The sequence below is a fragment of the Silurus meridionalis genome, chromosome 9, assembly GCF_014805685.1.
Source record: "Silurus meridionalis isolate SWU-2019-XX chromosome 9, ASM1480568v1, whole genome shotgun sequence".
In the NCBI taxonomy this organism is placed as follows: domain Eukaryota; kingdom Metazoa; phylum Chordata; class Actinopteri; order Siluriformes; family Siluridae; genus Silurus; species Silurus meridionalis.
The window spans coordinates 13,700,213-13,717,626 of NC_060892.1; the positions used below are offsets into that span (position 1 = coordinate 13,700,213).

The 17,414-nt window shown below is 36.0% G+C and overlaps 1 protein-coding gene across 2 annotated transcripts; it reads right to left on the bottom strand.

The window, feature by feature from the left end:
- Positions 1–5,860, bottom strand: cdhr5a (cadherin-related family member 5a). Of its 2 annotated transcripts, none has more exons than XM_046857850.1 (14): positions 5,595–5,860; positions 5,088–5,263; positions 4,713–4,775; positions 4,447–4,536; positions 4,191–4,277; positions 3,998–4,102; positions 3,686–3,871; positions 2,770–2,860; positions 2,320–2,417; positions 1,520–1,726; positions 1,300–1,413; positions 1,154–1,220; positions 867–1,024; positions 1–677 (listed from the first exon to the last, which is right to left on the bottom strand). In XM_046857850.1, the coding sequence occupies exons 1-14, from the start codon at positions 5,824–5,826 to the stop codon at positions 132–134; spliced, it is 2,220 nt and encodes a 739-aa protein (XP_046713806.1). In that variant the 5' UTR covers positions 5,827–5,860; the 3' UTR covers positions 1–131. The 2 variants fall into 2 exon arrangements, with proteins under 2 accessions (XP_046713806.1, XP_046713805.1); XM_046857849.1 differs by having other exon boundaries at positions 1–698.
- Positions 5,861–17,414: the final 11,554 nt, after the last annotated feature.

Genomic DNA, 17,414 nt, shown 5'->3' on the forward strand with positions numbered 1-17,414 from the left:
TACAAAATATAATTGTATTATAATAAGCAAAATGACACCCAAATCATGTAATCACCCTGTTATCTGCTTAGTTAAGACTGATTTAAAGACTTATTTGGATATGCTTCAGTGATTCCAAGCCCTCTTGACACTCACTGGTTTACTTTATCTGTGTCCGTTGGCTCACGGACGTCACAAACATTTTCCTCCTTCTTGTCAAAGTCCTTGGTGTTCATTATAGTCATTTCACCCAGTTCCATATCACTGGCTTTCAAAGCCAGAGAAGATGATTCATCATCCTTTTCCTCGTATTTAAGCCCTATGTCATCAGGGATGATCTCCACCTCGATGTCTGAGGAATCCTCGCTCTCTTTAAACCACACCGTCTTCTGTTTGTCCTTCCTTCTCTCTTTAGTTAGGATAGATCCGACATGGTCTTTAGCTCCATAGGCTTTCGGGTGGAGAGCTGGACTGCTGCGATGCATGTGGTTTGATTGAACTCGCATGCCACAGGAATTGCAGTGCCTCCTCTCACGAGGTGTCAATCTTACCCGCCATTTTGGAGCTGCCTCCTGCTTCCTGTCTCTTTTATCTGGTCTCCTCATTGCCAACCTACTCATGTCAGCTTCGTTCAGAAACCCGTCATTGGTGAACTGCATGCTGTCTCTTGGCCTTAATCCATCAGTGGGCTGAGTACGCTGCAAGCATGGACCTAAACACTGAATAGGGGTGTCAGATCAATGACACTTTTTTCCCAATTACAGCTAAATCTAAACATACAATTAAATGCATAATTTATTTTCTTTAAGAACTAATTTTTTGCCTTTGTCTCTATAATATAAGCATTCAGAGCTGGACTCACACAGTGATGATGAGAAGATGCTGACCTCTGATAACTTGAGTGTGTCTGGGTTCCTTTTCTTTAGACGGGAAATGAGATAGCCAATCACGATGAGGCAGAGAACCAGCAAGGCGGCCATTACAAAGCCCAGCAAGGCCATATCTCCAGCACGGTATCCCTCTGAGGATGACTGGACACCCACGGCTGTGTTAAAAACATTGAAATGCATGGAATATCAGAAAAATTATTATTGTAGTAATAATAATAATAATAATAATAATAATAATAATAATAATAATAATAATAATGACAGCCATAGAGAAATGCACTCACGTGGTAGGACAAGCACAGAAAGAGCTGCTGTCCCAAACTCACCAGTTGACACATCAACAGCCCGAACCTGCAAGCAGCAAAATTCTTAATATTTATGTGATTATGTTACAACAGTATGAAAAGGTAGAAGAAGGTTGTGTACTTGCCTGTAAAGCAAAAGACTCAGTCCGAACTGGTTTTTTAAGAAGCACAAATCCGTCTGTGGTTATGTTGACATAACTGCTGTACTGTACTTCATATCTTATGTCAGGATTTATTCCCTGTCCATGAAAGCACATTCAGAGGTCAGGTCACGCAATATATTAAAAGTCAATATGTACAATTTATAATACTAAGCTTTTACATCAACATTACACTATAACCAACATTTGCAAAGTCATCATCTCTGGCTCTGACTCTGAAGGGTTTATTTGAAGTCCTATCCCTGAGCACCATGTTCTCAGGGCCTGAGTTGCTGTAAACATATGCTTCATAGCGGTCCCTCTCGAATTTTGGTGGGTTCCTGCTCTTTTTCATAACCTCAATGTTGACTGAAGTCGCAGCAAACTGGTCACGGTTTGACACCTGAGATGCCTAGAGAAATCATTAACAGTATTACAATTATGTGCAATGTGTATTTTGCTTAAATTACCTATATATGTGTATTCCTCTTTCCTTCTATTCTCAGGATAAGTTCGGACAAATTGTAAATGCAAATTAGCCTACAATTAATGTAATTGTACTGGTAGAGAAAACTGGAGTAACTTTGATGAAATTTTTTTTTTTTTTTGCACTGTGAAACACATATCATACTATAATTATATTCACTGCTAAAAAAAACGAGTTTTCCTTTGAAACCTGCAAAAATAAAATTTTAGTTTTTGTGTTATTTTATATCCCATACTGTCTATATCACATAATGCGACTACACTATGTTAGCAAACAGAATATTTTGTTTCTGTCACTTTAGAAATACATTTTCAATGCTCCTATATCATGCTCCAATATCAAGAGTATAAATAAAAAAATGTAAATGATAGATTAACCATTGTCAACAAATGGTATTTTTTTACACATTTAATAATAATAATAATAATAATAATAACAATAATAATAATAATAATAATAATAATAATAGTGCATTATTTTGCTATGCAAAATCAGTAAACAAAAACTTAGCTACTTACCAAAACTGTGAGTGTTAGTGGGCCTGCGATATCTGCTGGTTTTAGCATGGTTATGTTTCCTGTATTTTCGTCTATTTGAAATATGTTATCTTCATTTCCTAAAATAAACGAGAAAGTGGAAAATAATCATTTTGTATGCTGACCATAAAGAAAGTTCAACTGGATTCAGATATATAGAAAATGTACATAGAAAATAAAAGGTTTGGACATGTGCAGAGGAGGGACATGGGGTATTTTGGTAGGAGAATGCTGAGGATGGAGCCACCAGGAGGGAGGAAAAGAGGAAGGCCAAGGAGGATGTGGTGAGGGAAGACATGCAGGTGGTTGGGGTGAAAGATGCAGATGTACAGGACAGGGGGGTATGGAGAAGGATAATCTGCTGTGGCGACCCCTAATGGGAGAAGCGGAAAGAAGAAGAAGAAGATAAAGGTTTAAATTTGTTTTATTTACCTCTAACAATTTTATAGCTAATCTCTTCATTTCTGCTTTTGTCTCCATCTCTTGCATAGATTGGTCCTGGATGTAACTGTAGTGGTCCTTCCTAAAATTTTACATTATTATTAGATTATCATTTAACAACACTTTTCTTTTTTTAATGCAACTTCACTGTATAGATGTACATTAAATGAACAAGGTGAGGGGAAAAACTTGCATAAGACATCTTAAATAACTAAACTGTAGACATTCCTGTGGCCAAAACTTGATCAAGACAAATCTCTGACAGTGAAGACTCCATTCATAAATTAAGAGATTTTCACCCTATCAATGGATATACACTTTTCTTTGTTATATACCAAAACTTCAAACGATTAATTTTATTTGACTTGAAACATTTTCCAATAAAGTCCACTAAAATTAGTTGTTTCAAAAAAAATATAAGTATTAGGACATGGGCGTTCATATAAACCTCTTTCTGCTGTTATATAAAATTAATCCATACCTTCTTATCAAACAGAATCGTTTGCTTTAGTGTACAATATTTAACACATTGTTGATTCAATAATAATGTTAATAACATCACATTGTAATTTTTTATTACATTGTATTAAGTATACTGCATACCACAACATGTCTAACGTTAGATCAGACTTTTATCTTTGACTTGAGGGCAAATGTTTGTCCACCCTCAGAATAAAAAAAGGAGATAAAAAAAATATTATATAAATATATTATATATTATAATATTTTATTATAAAATATTTTACTAGTAAGATATGATTTTCTTTTTCATATCTTCTAAACATTTATTTTTGTAATATGTGCTACACACGCATTTACGTTTTTTTTTTGTTTCAATCATTAGGTCTGAAGATTTAGAGGGTTGTAGATAAATTATAACAGCGGATTTAAATAAAAAATCTTTTACCTGTCTTTCAGTTAAGTTGACTCTGCCCTTATATCCAACAGTTAGGCATATTTTGGCGGTGCCAATAGTTATTCTCGTACATGGCTGGAACCAGGGTGGACGGTTGTCAATGTCCTTTATGTTGACTATAATGGTTGTGGTGGCTGTGTAGGAGATTTGCACTGGCAGCGAGTACGGATGAGTATCCTGCATAGCATGTGCATGAGGATGTCAGCAATGGAGTATTGCAAAAAAATAAGAAAATTTTCAGTATAACGCAATAGCTATTTATAATCCACGCCTTCATTCAAAACAAAGTCTATTTTTACATACCTGCACATATAAGGTCAACGTCACCTGCTGGATGATGTCATAATCCAGAGTTTTGTTGACGAGAATATTTGGCTTATACATGTTCTCCAGTCGGAAATATGGGTTCTGCAAAAACAGACAGGTTCCATAAATCATTCCTGTATTAATATCAGAGAAAGACAGTAATAGAAAGATAACCTAGTTAACTGCCTACCAGAGTTGGTTCTAATGCATAATATAAAACTCCTGAATCATCATCTTTTGCTTCAATCTGGGCCACGCTGCTGTTAACAGGTGTGAGCTGTGAACAAAGGTGAAAATTTCTGACCTAATGCAGAGACATTTTTGTAAGTCCCTATAAGTAATGACATATTGCTTGCCTCAATATAAATGAAAAAGTGTAATTAGTGACTTCAGTGAGCACAAAATACATAATTAATCATTTTTAAATGCACAAATTTTTTTTTTACCTCATTAACATCTAGAATATATTTACTTTGGGCAAAGGTAGGAGGGTTGTCATTGATGTTTTCAACCTGAACGAGCACCGTCAATGTAATCTGTAAATTTAAACAAATAAATTGGGTTGCTATACTTGAAGACAGCTGTAAGAAAAATGCTGCAAATAGCACAAGCCCTGAAATAGAGATTCAAGCTGTTCCTTTTTCTAAATTCATTAGCACAGAATTAATTCAGATGTAAGTGTGACTAATGATGCACGATGTGAGACACTTACACTTCTGGATCCTGTTTTATTGCAGCGTATTTGAACTGTGAGCTCCTCAGGATTTAACAGAGTCTGAAAAAGAAATTAACACGTTAAAGCCATGAATGATGTCAAAACTGCTTCAGGTTTCCAGTTAATTTATTTATAGTAGCTGGAGATGTTTTAGGTAGCCTTAAGCACTCTTATCAGAACAAGAGGTCATGCTTGAAAGGGTGGAACGATTTCAAGAAATGTTCTGGGAACTGTGACCTTATCGCAAATGTGGGTGTGAACTTGGATGTGCAGAATTCTCATGTTTTTTTGTTGCTGAGTTTGCAGTGTCACTGGTCAAAAAGTGTAGAGGGCAATTACAACAGTTTGGAAAGAGATATTAAAGGAACCTACTTCAAAGTCCAGGCGTTTCTTCACGATTAGATCTAAGCCCCTCAGGTCGAAAGCATTGTCTGGGTTCTCGGTGAGAGTCAGTGTGACGTTCTTTGTTGATGTGTTAATACGTACAACAACGGCATCGATTGTGTTGTTCTCTTTAATAGTCACAGGCTCTGAGGGAACTGAACAAACTGAAGAGAGAAGGCAAATATCATCATGCTTAATGAACCACAACCCAGCCTACAAATAAACAAATGAAAATAAACCACGCTGCTATTTTTTGTTTGTTGGTTTAGGGTTTGAATATTTATGAGTGTCAGTACACAATATTGTAGTGTTACATTTCTGAATGATTGAACAATGTAGCACATTTTAACTTTTCTCTAAATCTGTCAGAAACCTGATAAAGCCATGTATCCAGGTAAGCAGATACCAACATGTATCCTAGCCATAACAAACAAGCATTATACAGGCCACATCAACACGTAAAGCGATTCAAATTCTAAAACAAGCCTTACTTACTTTTTTCAGCCAGGTAGAATTTGTGAAGGAGGAACACTATCAGGCAGCTGAAGGCGGTGTTTAGGGATTTTAGTTTATATTTCCTTTCCATGTCCCAATATGTGATAAACACGAATAGAGTATGGAGGACTAGAGGGGACCGTGGCACCAGCTGGTACTTCTTCACATAAAGCACTGACTGTGTTAGCGGATGAGTGGGAGTCAACTCCCGTCGCAATGTTTGTGACTTCATCTTACGGTCATATATTGCCTAAAGAGCTTGCCAACAACGGACTGCTCCCTCCTACAAAAATACTTGCATCTGCTTTTGAGGGGGGCATTTTGTATTAGTGCTCAGCACAGCAAGAGCGCAAGAATGTGCCTGCAGAAAGAAAAGGATTTGAAGCATATTGTTTTTGAGAGAAACACATTATATTTCCAGATAATAAAGGTTCAGGCTGCATTATAAAATACAACAGTCTGGGTTTCAGAATGTAGATTAGGCCTAGTCTTAATGTAGACCTGATCAGAAATCCAATTAAAATATTTCTAAAATATTGAACAAAAAAATTGTTGAATTCTCAAATCTGATTGCCATTAACTGTAGTGTAGCTACATTTTACAGATCTTTATAACGCACTTAATTTAATAAATTATTGTATCAATATGTCAGGATCTAATAGTGGATTATCAGCAAATGAAGATAGTGTTTTGTGTAAAATTTGAAGAAAAGAAACTGAACCATGAGCTTTGAATAGGAACTATGGGTATGTTGGCAAGAAACATACAGACTACATGCAAGAGCATAGTACATACTACAACAAATTTCATCCACAAACGCTTAACCAGAAAACAAGAATGTAAATAGTTATGCTAAGAAGGCATAATGAAATGAAGGTGAGGATGTGTGACAAGATTATGCAATGTGCTTGGGGTGGTGGTTATTGTTCCTGTGACATTGCATAGACAGGATGCATGATGGGAGAGCAATCGTAATATAAAAGTATGGTGTTGAACGTGACTACTACAATATACTGTATATTGGTAAAAGGAATCCACATCTTTCACCAGTATACAAAATAATAATAAAATAAATAAATAAGCCTGATCAAACCCAATCCCTGCAATCTTTGTAGCTTTGTCATGTTATTAAATTCTTCTTCTGTACCCATCAGTAGACTCAGTCATGACAAGCTCCTGTGTAGGCAAGCAAAATCTCATGAAGTGGCTTCGCTTCACTTGGCAGCCCTCCACCTCTACACCCTGCTGCTGTGTGTGTGGGAACAACAGGCACACACATTTACATGAAACACACACATTGTGCACCCATGTAGATGCCTGCCAGTGTCATGCATTTGAAAAAGACTGCACAGCTGGCCTGAATGCTGCATTGTTGCATAAGTTTGAAACACTGTAAATGCTTTGCCAAAAACTAATCCAATTACTAGCCTGTGTTAATTACAGTCATACCACAGCTCTGTTTAATTCTCAAATCTGATTCTTCAGTGAGTGTTGTGTTTTTATTACATCAACTGATGATGACAGTATTGCAATCTGCAAGGCAATTCACAAGTTCATATTTTAATGCAATCTTTTTAATGTCATATTTCTGAGAGAAACATTTTACATAGCAAATGCTCCATGTAATCAAATGTAATAAAACAAACCAGATATGTAAAAATGTCTTCTTATTAAGCATCTGCTATATTTTTAATATGGTGGTGCTTTCATTAAGGAGCTGTTTATATGGAAAGAAACACTCTTATCAGCACTTATAAATAAATACTGATAAAGCTGGAACTTTAGGGTTTAATTCACAAGAAAGCCACAGGACAGAGGATGTTGTGTTTTGTGGTTTTACTGTGAAAGGATGTAGCCCCATTTTTGTCTTTCAATAGAGAGAGGGAAAAAGAATCAGGTGGGGACAAATTGTACATTGTGCCATTGTTTAACAAATACAAATAGCAAATAAATGTGATAAAAATGTAATAAAAATCCAGGACATTTTGTTTATGGAAAATGGGATGGTAGCCTATTACACCACCCTGTCATTTAATATTTCTAAAGTCATGTTGTGCTATATTTATTGCTGAACTAAAACTAAGTATCAGTTAATATAGAATGCATCAATATGTTTTAATGGATTTGTAAAAACTTGTTGTTTAAGATATTTCAGAATCAACATTGACAAATTATTTGCATGTACATATTAGTGTACAAGTACATTTTCTGCATCAGTGAAATATTTATACATTTTAAAAATACATTTATGATTTTTTTTTTGGCTGTAATAAATATATACAGTCTGCTACAATGGCTTAAGATAAAAGTTTGTATTAACAGTTTTGCATTTAAGTGACCTTCACTGAACAGTACACCTCAACAATGATGGATCTATAATAGATGCATATTCTGTGCCACGGAGATGATTATTGGTTCCCTTTTGAGTAGGGTTCCTCTTAAGGTTTCTTCCTCATACCATCACTGGGAGAATTTCATTAGGGATAAACTCATAAGAAACAAACTTATAGGCACTAAACTTGTACATTCCAACCTCATGACCTCTTTATCTCTGCAAAGCTGCTTTAGGGTTAACTGGACACCTGTCAGTCAGAAAGCTCAGAGTTACAGTATATAAGAGCTTTGGAGCATGTTCTTTAAAGTACAGACTATTGTATAGGTGCATCTGAGAAGGTCAGGAGTTCTAGCATCACCCTTGCATGAAAGAAAATTGTGCTGAACTGCAGCTTATATTTACAACAGCAGAAGGCAGCATTGTGCAAGATTCATGATTCATTCACTTTATCATATATTGTGATGCATATCCAGCCTACACTTTATTTTGAATACCTTTAACACACTTCTTATTCATTCAATTATACAATCAGCGAAACATGTTAACACAAAAGAATAAAATTATTTATGTACAGGTCAAAATTATATACTATTTGGTCCTTGTCTATTGTCCCTTTTTTATGATAATATAAACCCTTGGTAAGGTCATGGATTTTCATACCACTTCTATGCAGATGACACTCGTTCCATCCTCTCATTCCCTAACTCAGATAATCATGTTTCCTTTTAGATCTCAGCTTGTCTGGCAGATCTAAAACTGAACTGCTGTTCATGTCAAGGTGTCTTGTGATCATCTTGGGCAACTCTCAGATCTCTCCTTCTGTCACAAACTGATCAGCTGACCTTTTTTTCTCACACATTACTAATTTTACAGACTTGTGGAAATTTTGTTCTTTACAACATTAGAAGAATTCGTCCATGGATTTCTAGCCACACTGGACACTCAGGTGGTTGTCAGGTCTTCCTCTGAGGGATATTCCACCTATGCATATATCCAACCCTAATCCCAAATGCAACTGCATGCTTTGTTTCTAACCATCCCCACACCAGCCCACTGATTCGCTCTCTCGAATTGCTTCCTGTAGCTGCTGTATCAGATTTAAAACACTCAAGCTTGCCCGCAATGCCAAAAACAGATCAGCACCCACCTTCCTTAAAGCACTTATCTCACCCCGCACTGCACCAAACTCTATCTGATTCTTTAGCACTGCTCGAATGATCCCACCATCTCTCAGGGTACAAGGAAGACATGCTTGAAGACTTTTCCCTGGCATCTAAGTGATCAAATGAACTTTCCCAAGATGTCTGAGTAACTGCTAAGTCACTAGCAGTTTCCAAACAACACATTTTTCCAAAAGTACTTATATTACTTTATGTTTTTTTGCTGCTGTGTCTCTACATTAATCTATTGGTGGAATTAGTATGAAGTGAGGTTTGAAATCAAAGTTGGTTTGTAGCCAGTGTCTAAACCCTGTGTAGGAGAGATGAACAGGCACATATATATTTATTCTACTTTTCACCTTAAATAGAAGGTTAAAATAAATCAATGTGTTTCAGGTCAGTCACTATTTTTAGACTGCTGTTTTACCCTTCAATTTACGCTTAGAAACTGTTTGCCCCTTCTTCTGTCTCGACACACTTTTTTTTAAGCTAAGAGAAAGGGTAAAAGCCTGGCCCAGTTTCAGATATTGAAGTGACTTTGACATTGCTGGTGAATGACACGACTTATGAATAACATTGTCCTATGTTATTCTGAGAGTGCACGATTTGCAATACTTTGATAAAACCTTCACTTAAAGATGAGTTTAATGATCTAAAAAGTGCTACACATTAAAGCATAAATCACATTCTGTATTTGATAAATTGCCTTTGTTGATATGCAAATGTCAGAAACATTTCCAATAGTCTGATTATGGATTATGATCGACACTGCTGATTGTTTTGGGTTTGCAGAAGCAAAAGTTACTAATGATTTCAAATGCACACTCTTTATGTCAAGGCGACATCGTTTAAACAGTAAATTAGATCCTGTGGTTGGCTTGATTGCAAATATACACACATATTGATTAAACTGTAATGAACAAAGACTCCTTTGATTCGCAATGATCTTAAAACAAATATCTAATAATAATAATAGTAGATATCTAATCAGTAGATATTCTAATATCAAATATATATTCCCAGCCTTACAAAAAGCAAGTGTAATCCCCACAATTAAAGGTTCCAATAAAACATTGAGATTAGAGCATTTAGTTACATTTATCTGGTTTATTTTTATGTTTTTAACCCTCAATTTAATATTCAAAAGAGCCTCTACTGATCAAAGAGCTATAGTTTATTGGCCACAGATTACAGATAAAAAAACTTGTCACTAATTCCTATGTAAATGTCCATTCTAAAATCAATAGTCTGAATAAAACACTATAAAACAACTTCACACTATGATTTAACTGTTACTCTTTGATTACAGCACCGCCTTAAGATTCACACATATTATTCACAGCCAAGTCTTATTACTTTTCATTTCAATCTGCTAAGATTTCTGTGCCCTCCTCAGAAAGCTTTTGCTGCGGCTTCTATTGCAGCATCTACATAAACATACTGCATACTGTATATTGTTATAAACATCCTACAACAATGAGTATAATTTGAATAGTCAATAATTGCAAAGTCTTGCCAATATTGTCTGTTAATTGCTATTGCCATGCTCTTGAGCCTTGCCTTAATTTTTACAAATGCTCTTCAGATGTGCCCTTTGTCCAGACTGTTTGCTGTCCCTGTGTTTGCCCTGCTTCAATATTGATCCTGGGTTGTGTTTTAGAATTGTTATTAAACCCACTATGCAAGGATTCTCAACTATCTTCCAAGTCCTTTTCCTTAGAAGCAGCTAATTCACAGGGGCTTGTACAGCAGACTCTGCATAATCTAAGGCTAATAATAAAATATGTAAAAAAATAAAAAAATAAATAAAATGCTGTTATTTAACACAAAACGTATATTTAATAATATGGTTCTGATGTTCTGTAAAGAGATTTTTATGTAACATTTAGTGCAGAGGTCTCCGATGTCGGTGCTTTGTAGTGGTCTGCAAGTTTTCTTTCACAGGAAACTTTTTTTCTGGTTTCTTAGTAAAGTTGTTCTTTTAGTGTAAATAATTTTGAGAGAAAAAGTACATTAAGATGATAACAGGAATCAACTTGCCTTGCAGACATTCCACAATATTAAACATACCTATGAATACTTAAAAAAATAATGTCATTAATGTATACAAATGATAGTGTTTGCATATTGCTATTATATAAAGTTGCTTGTTAAAGAAAAATAATGGTATTGAGAAAACCTTTTTATTTTTTATTTTTTGATATTATTATCATGGTGGACTAAACTCCCTGCTTATTAACCAGTTATTTAGCATTTTATTTCTTAACTACAATGAAATATTCAATTACCAGTCTCAAAATAATTGTAAAGATATAAAGAATCAATAAATTGATCATTATTATATATACACATGCATGGTAATGGCATAACACTGTATTATAAATCCATTAATTTGTGGCTGATTGGAAATAAAGTTCAATCGTTTCTTGCTGTTACTGTAATAAATCAGCTTGAGTTATCAACCCAGAAATAGAATGGGTAGGAGACGCTGTCATATGGTGGGAACCGTTTTTTGCTAATTGTGCTATAAACTATTTTTGTTATGGAGCAATTAACATCAAGCAGAGACAGAAGTGTAAGAATATGCAGCTGTGGAAAGAAAGCAGTAATACGTTTAACTCCTTCAACTCCTGGCTTATTATACTGATTTTTTTTTTCATCTTAAAGTATGTTGTTCAGTAGCTACAATGCATTATTCATTAACTACAACATAATTAAGGTCTTTTGAACATCACACAGAAGAAGAACATTAACACATCAAAGATTTTTTTTTATCTGGATTTCTTTATGATTGTCAAAAGATGGATAACATGTATGAACATGGCTTTAAATAAAAGTTCTGAAACTGTCTTGTTGATGGTATTAAACATCTCTTGTTTTAATATTCTGTAGAGTACCTAAGAAATGTAGAGGGCTTTGGATGTGTTACATTATTGCAAGATGTTTTTCTTAAGCTTGTGAAATTGTGTGTATGATCAATACCTCTAATGTAATATATTTATATCATAATAATATAATAGTGTATATAATAGTGTAGTATAATGATACCTATAGTGCCTTGTGAAAGTATTTACCTCCCCTTGATATTCATGATCCACTTGATAAACCACTCCTACATAGCTTTAGCAGTATGTTTAAGCTCATTGTCTTGCTGTAAGGGGAACCTTTATCCAAATGTAAAATCTCTGTCAGAATGAAACACATTTTCCTCAAAAATTGATCTGCATTTATCATAATTTTCTACAATCTTGACCTATTCCCAGCATCATTTTTTCAAACTCATGCTTTACTATGGGAGTGGTGTTGTTGCAGTGATTGGAAGTGCTGGGTGTGTGCCGCACGTAGCCTTTCTCATAATGGGCAAAATCTTTGTAGCCTTCTCTGACCAGAGAACATTCCTTTAATTTTTTCTTTTCTTTTCTTTTATTATTTTTTTTTTACAAATCACTGGTCTGAAGTGCCTTTAGTGTGGTCATAACTATAATTATTTCAGAGAGGTTATGGCTTCATGGAATATTATTTCCAAAGACAATCATGTTGAACCAAACATACAATATCTGTATTAATAAAACATTCTAAAATTAACAGAAACTATTCCTTTTTTTTATTTGTTAAGTTTTGAGTTTTAATTACTTATTGCTGTTTACTGCAGTGGCCCAATGTCTCTGAGTTGCTGATTCAAAGGTCACAGGTTCAAACCATCACTGTTAGGTCTTTGATTAAGGCCCTTAAATTCTTATGCTCCAGGGATGCTGTATAATGACTAACCCTGAGCCCTGACCCGAACCTCTTAACAAGCTGGGAAGTGAAAAGGAAAGAATTTAATAGTATATGTGATAAATAATGGCTTTTATCTCTTCATTTTTTAAAATAAGAGAAGCTTAAGAGATCATTTTTTAACTCTTTCCACTTTTGTGACATTTGTCACAATCCGCCAAATACAGGTGATTTTTTGCGTGATAATTACAAGCCTGTCTGTGACTTGTATGACCTCTTAAAAACCATCACACACTGTCCTAATTGTGTTTATGCAGGTATTATGTTAAGACAGGGGACATGATAATTACACTGGACTTCTGACCAGCTGCAGGTCTTGCAATGCCAGCTGTACACTGCATGTGTTTGTGATGACTGTGCTGAGAAAAGTAAATAAATTGGGCAATTATACTGATTTTCTGAGAGTGCCATTTCTTATGCAGTACTAGAGTCACTTCCTAGCCATTTTCTTTTCAGACTTTAAGCCATGTGATCTGTAAAATGACAGCTTAATCATGGTTTATGTAAAATACATCCTATATGAATATGCATTTATACCCCCTTTCAACTTCTTTTCATGATTAGCTTCTTACATTCATCCTGCTCCTGTGGTGAACTTCCATTTGGAAAAGAAAGAAAAGTCATTATTTTTTTTTTTTCTGCCAGAAGAATTAGTAGATGGGACGAACAAGCCAAGAAAATATATTTTACCTTTCCTCTTCTGCTTTTTTGGACTAGATTGGTTTGTAATACGGTGATATCTGATAATACGATAAAGGAATTAAGAAATGAAAAAGTAATCGAAAAAAATATGCCTAAGAGAGTAAAGGAGACATGCAGTTCTTTGTCATTTGGAGCAACAGCAGCCAATTGTCTGTAAGCTTATATATGGAGAAGAGGGCTATCTTCATATATGAAAAATTTGAATTTAAATGTATTGTGGATGAAGTCCATGTGAGCCCTCATCCTTTTTGCTTAGAAGTTGTTTTGTGAGAACAAGAAGCTAGGGGGTAGGAATTGCCAGAAAATGTGCAAATGCAAAATTATTTTCTGAAAATAAAAAAAAAAAATAAGAAAAATCTTACTTACATGCATACATCTTTGACATTCTTTATCCCAAAGACAAAATCTAAGTTAACACAGAAACAAGATACACAGAACATTTTAGTGCAAGATATAATTTTTGTATTTAAAAAAAATATATGTAATATTGTACTGTCTTTTTCATTCATTTAAAACTTTAGATTGAAATTAATATATAGTTATTTACACTTAGTTATTTTTGCTTATTACCTCAACATTATGAAAGGTTTTATGGCCTGACACAATTAATTTTCACTGTTACCAACCTGCAGTTGATTACTGATGACAATTATTATAAGTTAGACACCAGAGACTCCTTTCTTTAATGCCTACAAAAGTTGCTCATGTTGATTGTTCACCATACAAGTCCTTGTGTAATTTGGTACTATATAAGTGATAATGTAAAGACGTTGATCTAAATATTGGGTTGTGACTGACGTCTATAGTAAGAACAGCTGTACAAAATGAATCATTACCTTCTGAGAATCTAACAGCACTGTGGTATAACGCTTATTATTTGACATATTCTTAGATTTACAAATGAGTAAAAAACGTGTTGATTCTGGTTTTAAAAGATTGAAAGATGTTCTCTTATTAACCCATTAACAACTATGACTGTGACATCATTTTTCTCCTATATAAATCAAACTTGGTGAACAGTACTTATGCCCATACACACTCTTCACTGCATCTTTTAAATCTTAAAACAAATGTCAGCATGTTTGGCTTGTGTACTGTTGGCGTGTATAAGATTACAATGACATTAGTAGCAATCAGTCTCCCACAGGCCCCAGGCGAGGCGGTCGAAGAGAAGCATCTGCCGGGTCCTGAAGCAAGCAGAGCAGAGCTACAAATGCAAATGAACAATAGCACAGATGTTCAGCTGGCAGAGCTCTCACAGGCATAAGTGGGCAAATGAGAACTGTGCTCAAGTGTGAGGTTGCAACATATAAATCATGTGTTTTTCTTGTATCAGCTTATCAATCATGACAGTAGCACAAGGTCATGACAATATGCTGGGTTTTTTTTGGAAGTGAAACTGTTTCATTACAGATTTCATTCTGTAGTATTATTGCAATTTAATAATGCCAGTGATGACTCAATTTGTAAGGATATAACAGGAATTTCCCTTAGACGAGCATTTAACTTGTACAGTATGTGATCATGTGACAGTATATCTCAACATGTTATGTGCCACCACTGCAGGGGTCTCAGGTGCAGGAGGCAAATTGGAATCACACTGGACGCTGCCGCCCTCAGACCTAGCAGTCTTAAAGCTGCTTCACAGTGAGTGACTGGCCTTCCCTTACTCTCTTAGTGGCCGTAAGGATGGATTCAACAAGAGTGTAAAAGTGCTGGGTGAGCTTTGGCCACGAAAGCAAACCTCAGGAACTTCCTATGGAACTCACCAGGGTGATGCACACCCCGTTGAGCCATGGCAGACGAGACCTGCACTGAATTGCCCAACCTCTGTCTACAGTGCACAGGACCCACTAAGACACGTCTAGAGGAACCTTCAGTCTGCTTGATCGTCTCTTAAGGGATTCAGTCTCTCAAGACTGACCTCTGGTATACCTAGAGCCGGAGCTTATGCCCTGCTGCAGCTCTGGGGGCCTCTTGCAAGGCGGCAAACCCAAGTCCACTATGATACAGAGTGGAAGGTGGAGGGTGTTCACAGGAGCTGGCCATGCCCTGAAGCATTGAAAGTGGCAGGGTTAACAGACTAGCTCCCTGAGGGTGCCAGGGCGGGGACTTTTTAGGCTGGCTTCCTGATCGCCCGACGTGTCTTGTCCAGCTCCTGTAGGGGGTCAGCCTGATAGACCTGCAGCACAGCTATGGTGTGGAAACTTGACCTGCAACTTGACCTGCTGAGGCATAAGCCTTGCCCACCAGCACCGAGGTAGATTGAAGGGACTTGGTGGGCAGCGCCGGGGTTTTTAGGGATAACGCAGCACCAGTGGAGACAACCTCTACAACCTGGTGGAGCGTCCCATAAACACACTTTTTTTTTAAGGGCGGGCTAAATGAGGCTTTGTCCAAGACCTGGACACCTCGGTACAGGCCAAAAAAAAGAAGGGGCAGACTCCGGCATGAAGGCAGTGATGCAGGTTGCAGAAAGTGCTCGTCAAGCTTACTGGATGGGAGAGCTTGCTGCTGCATGGCCGGCCATTTATTTATTTATCTATTTATCTGGGGTCACTACCTCTAATAGCTCCTTGAAGAGGACTGGTAGAGGGGTTGTCTCTGACGGCTCGCAGAGCAATTTTAATTTTTAATAGTAACAGAGTGAAAGAACTAAGTGATATAAAAACACATTAACAGTCTCAGTCAGGGCAGTTACTAAGCTGCTGTATTGATTAATGAGAGATAATTAATATTTGACTGAAACAAGAGCAGATAACAATAACTATTAAATTAAACAAAAGTGTGAAGCTTGAAGCATTTTTAACTACTGATCTATTGATCAATTATTCGAGTCAAACAAGTGAAGAAACTGCGTTAAAGAATTATTGTGTAATAATGGTTTGAATGCTTGAGGAACATGAAGCAGTGAATGATGCCATTGATCAGTCACATGTATAAACAGTTAAGCCATGTGCAAAAACGAATGGGAAAATCACCTTTCTTTGCAAAACTGTCAGGAAAAAAGAGAACAAACAGCACTTTTCAGAATCAGAATCAGGTTTATTGGCCAAGTGGGTTGGCATACACAATGATTTTGGTTCCAGTTGTTGCTAACTCTCTAAAGTACAGATATAAATAACACTATACATTGATCTTAGACTATATAAGACAAAACAAACTATATTAGACTATACAGACAATAAGAGACAATACAAACAATATACAGAGTACAGTCAACCCCTGATAATTCGTGGTTTGGAACTTGTGGTTCAAAATATTTGTGGGTTCTTATTTGGGACCTATCTAACAGCAAGTTGTGGATTATCCTTAAATTTGCGGAAATGCGCAGCTGGACCGAATGTTCAGGAAAGTTAGGAATAACATTTTAAACTATGTTTTCACTAACAAATTTCATAAACATTTTTAAAACACATTATTGTATTAAAGTGACATAATGTCTAGATAAATTCACTAAGAAATCATAGGGGCTGCTGGGGTGTGTCCAAAATTTGCAGATTTTCGGAACTCGCGGTGGTCTTAGAACATAACCCCTGTGAGTTCCGGGGGACCACTGTATATGACAGATCTACTTTACTGTACATTAAGCGTGAGAGTGCATGGTAGTGCAAATAGCAGTACTGTGCATCATGTAAGATAAAGAGGTTACTTTTACAATTTGCAGCAGTAATAGTGTGTATAACATATGGTAATGATGTGGTGACTGACGGTTCTGATAATGCACTACTAATAAATATGAAGCAGGGCATATAATTAAGGTCAGTTGTTAATAAGGGTGATTGCCTGAGGAAAGAAGAGTACAGAGTACAGAGTACAAATGCTTTAGTTTGAAAAACATAATGC

Excerpts from the sequence above, each read along its gene's own strand:
- cdhr5a (XM_046857849.1), bottom strand. The coding sequence starts at position 5,826 with ATGAAGTCACAAACATTGCGACGGGAGTTGACTCCCACTCATCCGCTA. Across the intron at positions 5,264-5,594 it reads ATTCTACCTGGCTGAAAAAA|TTTGTTCAGTTCCCTCAGAG; the intron begins GTAAGTAAGGCT and ends TTCTCTCTTCAG. Across the intron at positions 2,861-3,685 it reads TCAACTTAACTGAAAGACAG|GAAGGACCACTACAGTTACA; the intron begins GTAAAAGATTTT and ends GTAAAATTTTAG.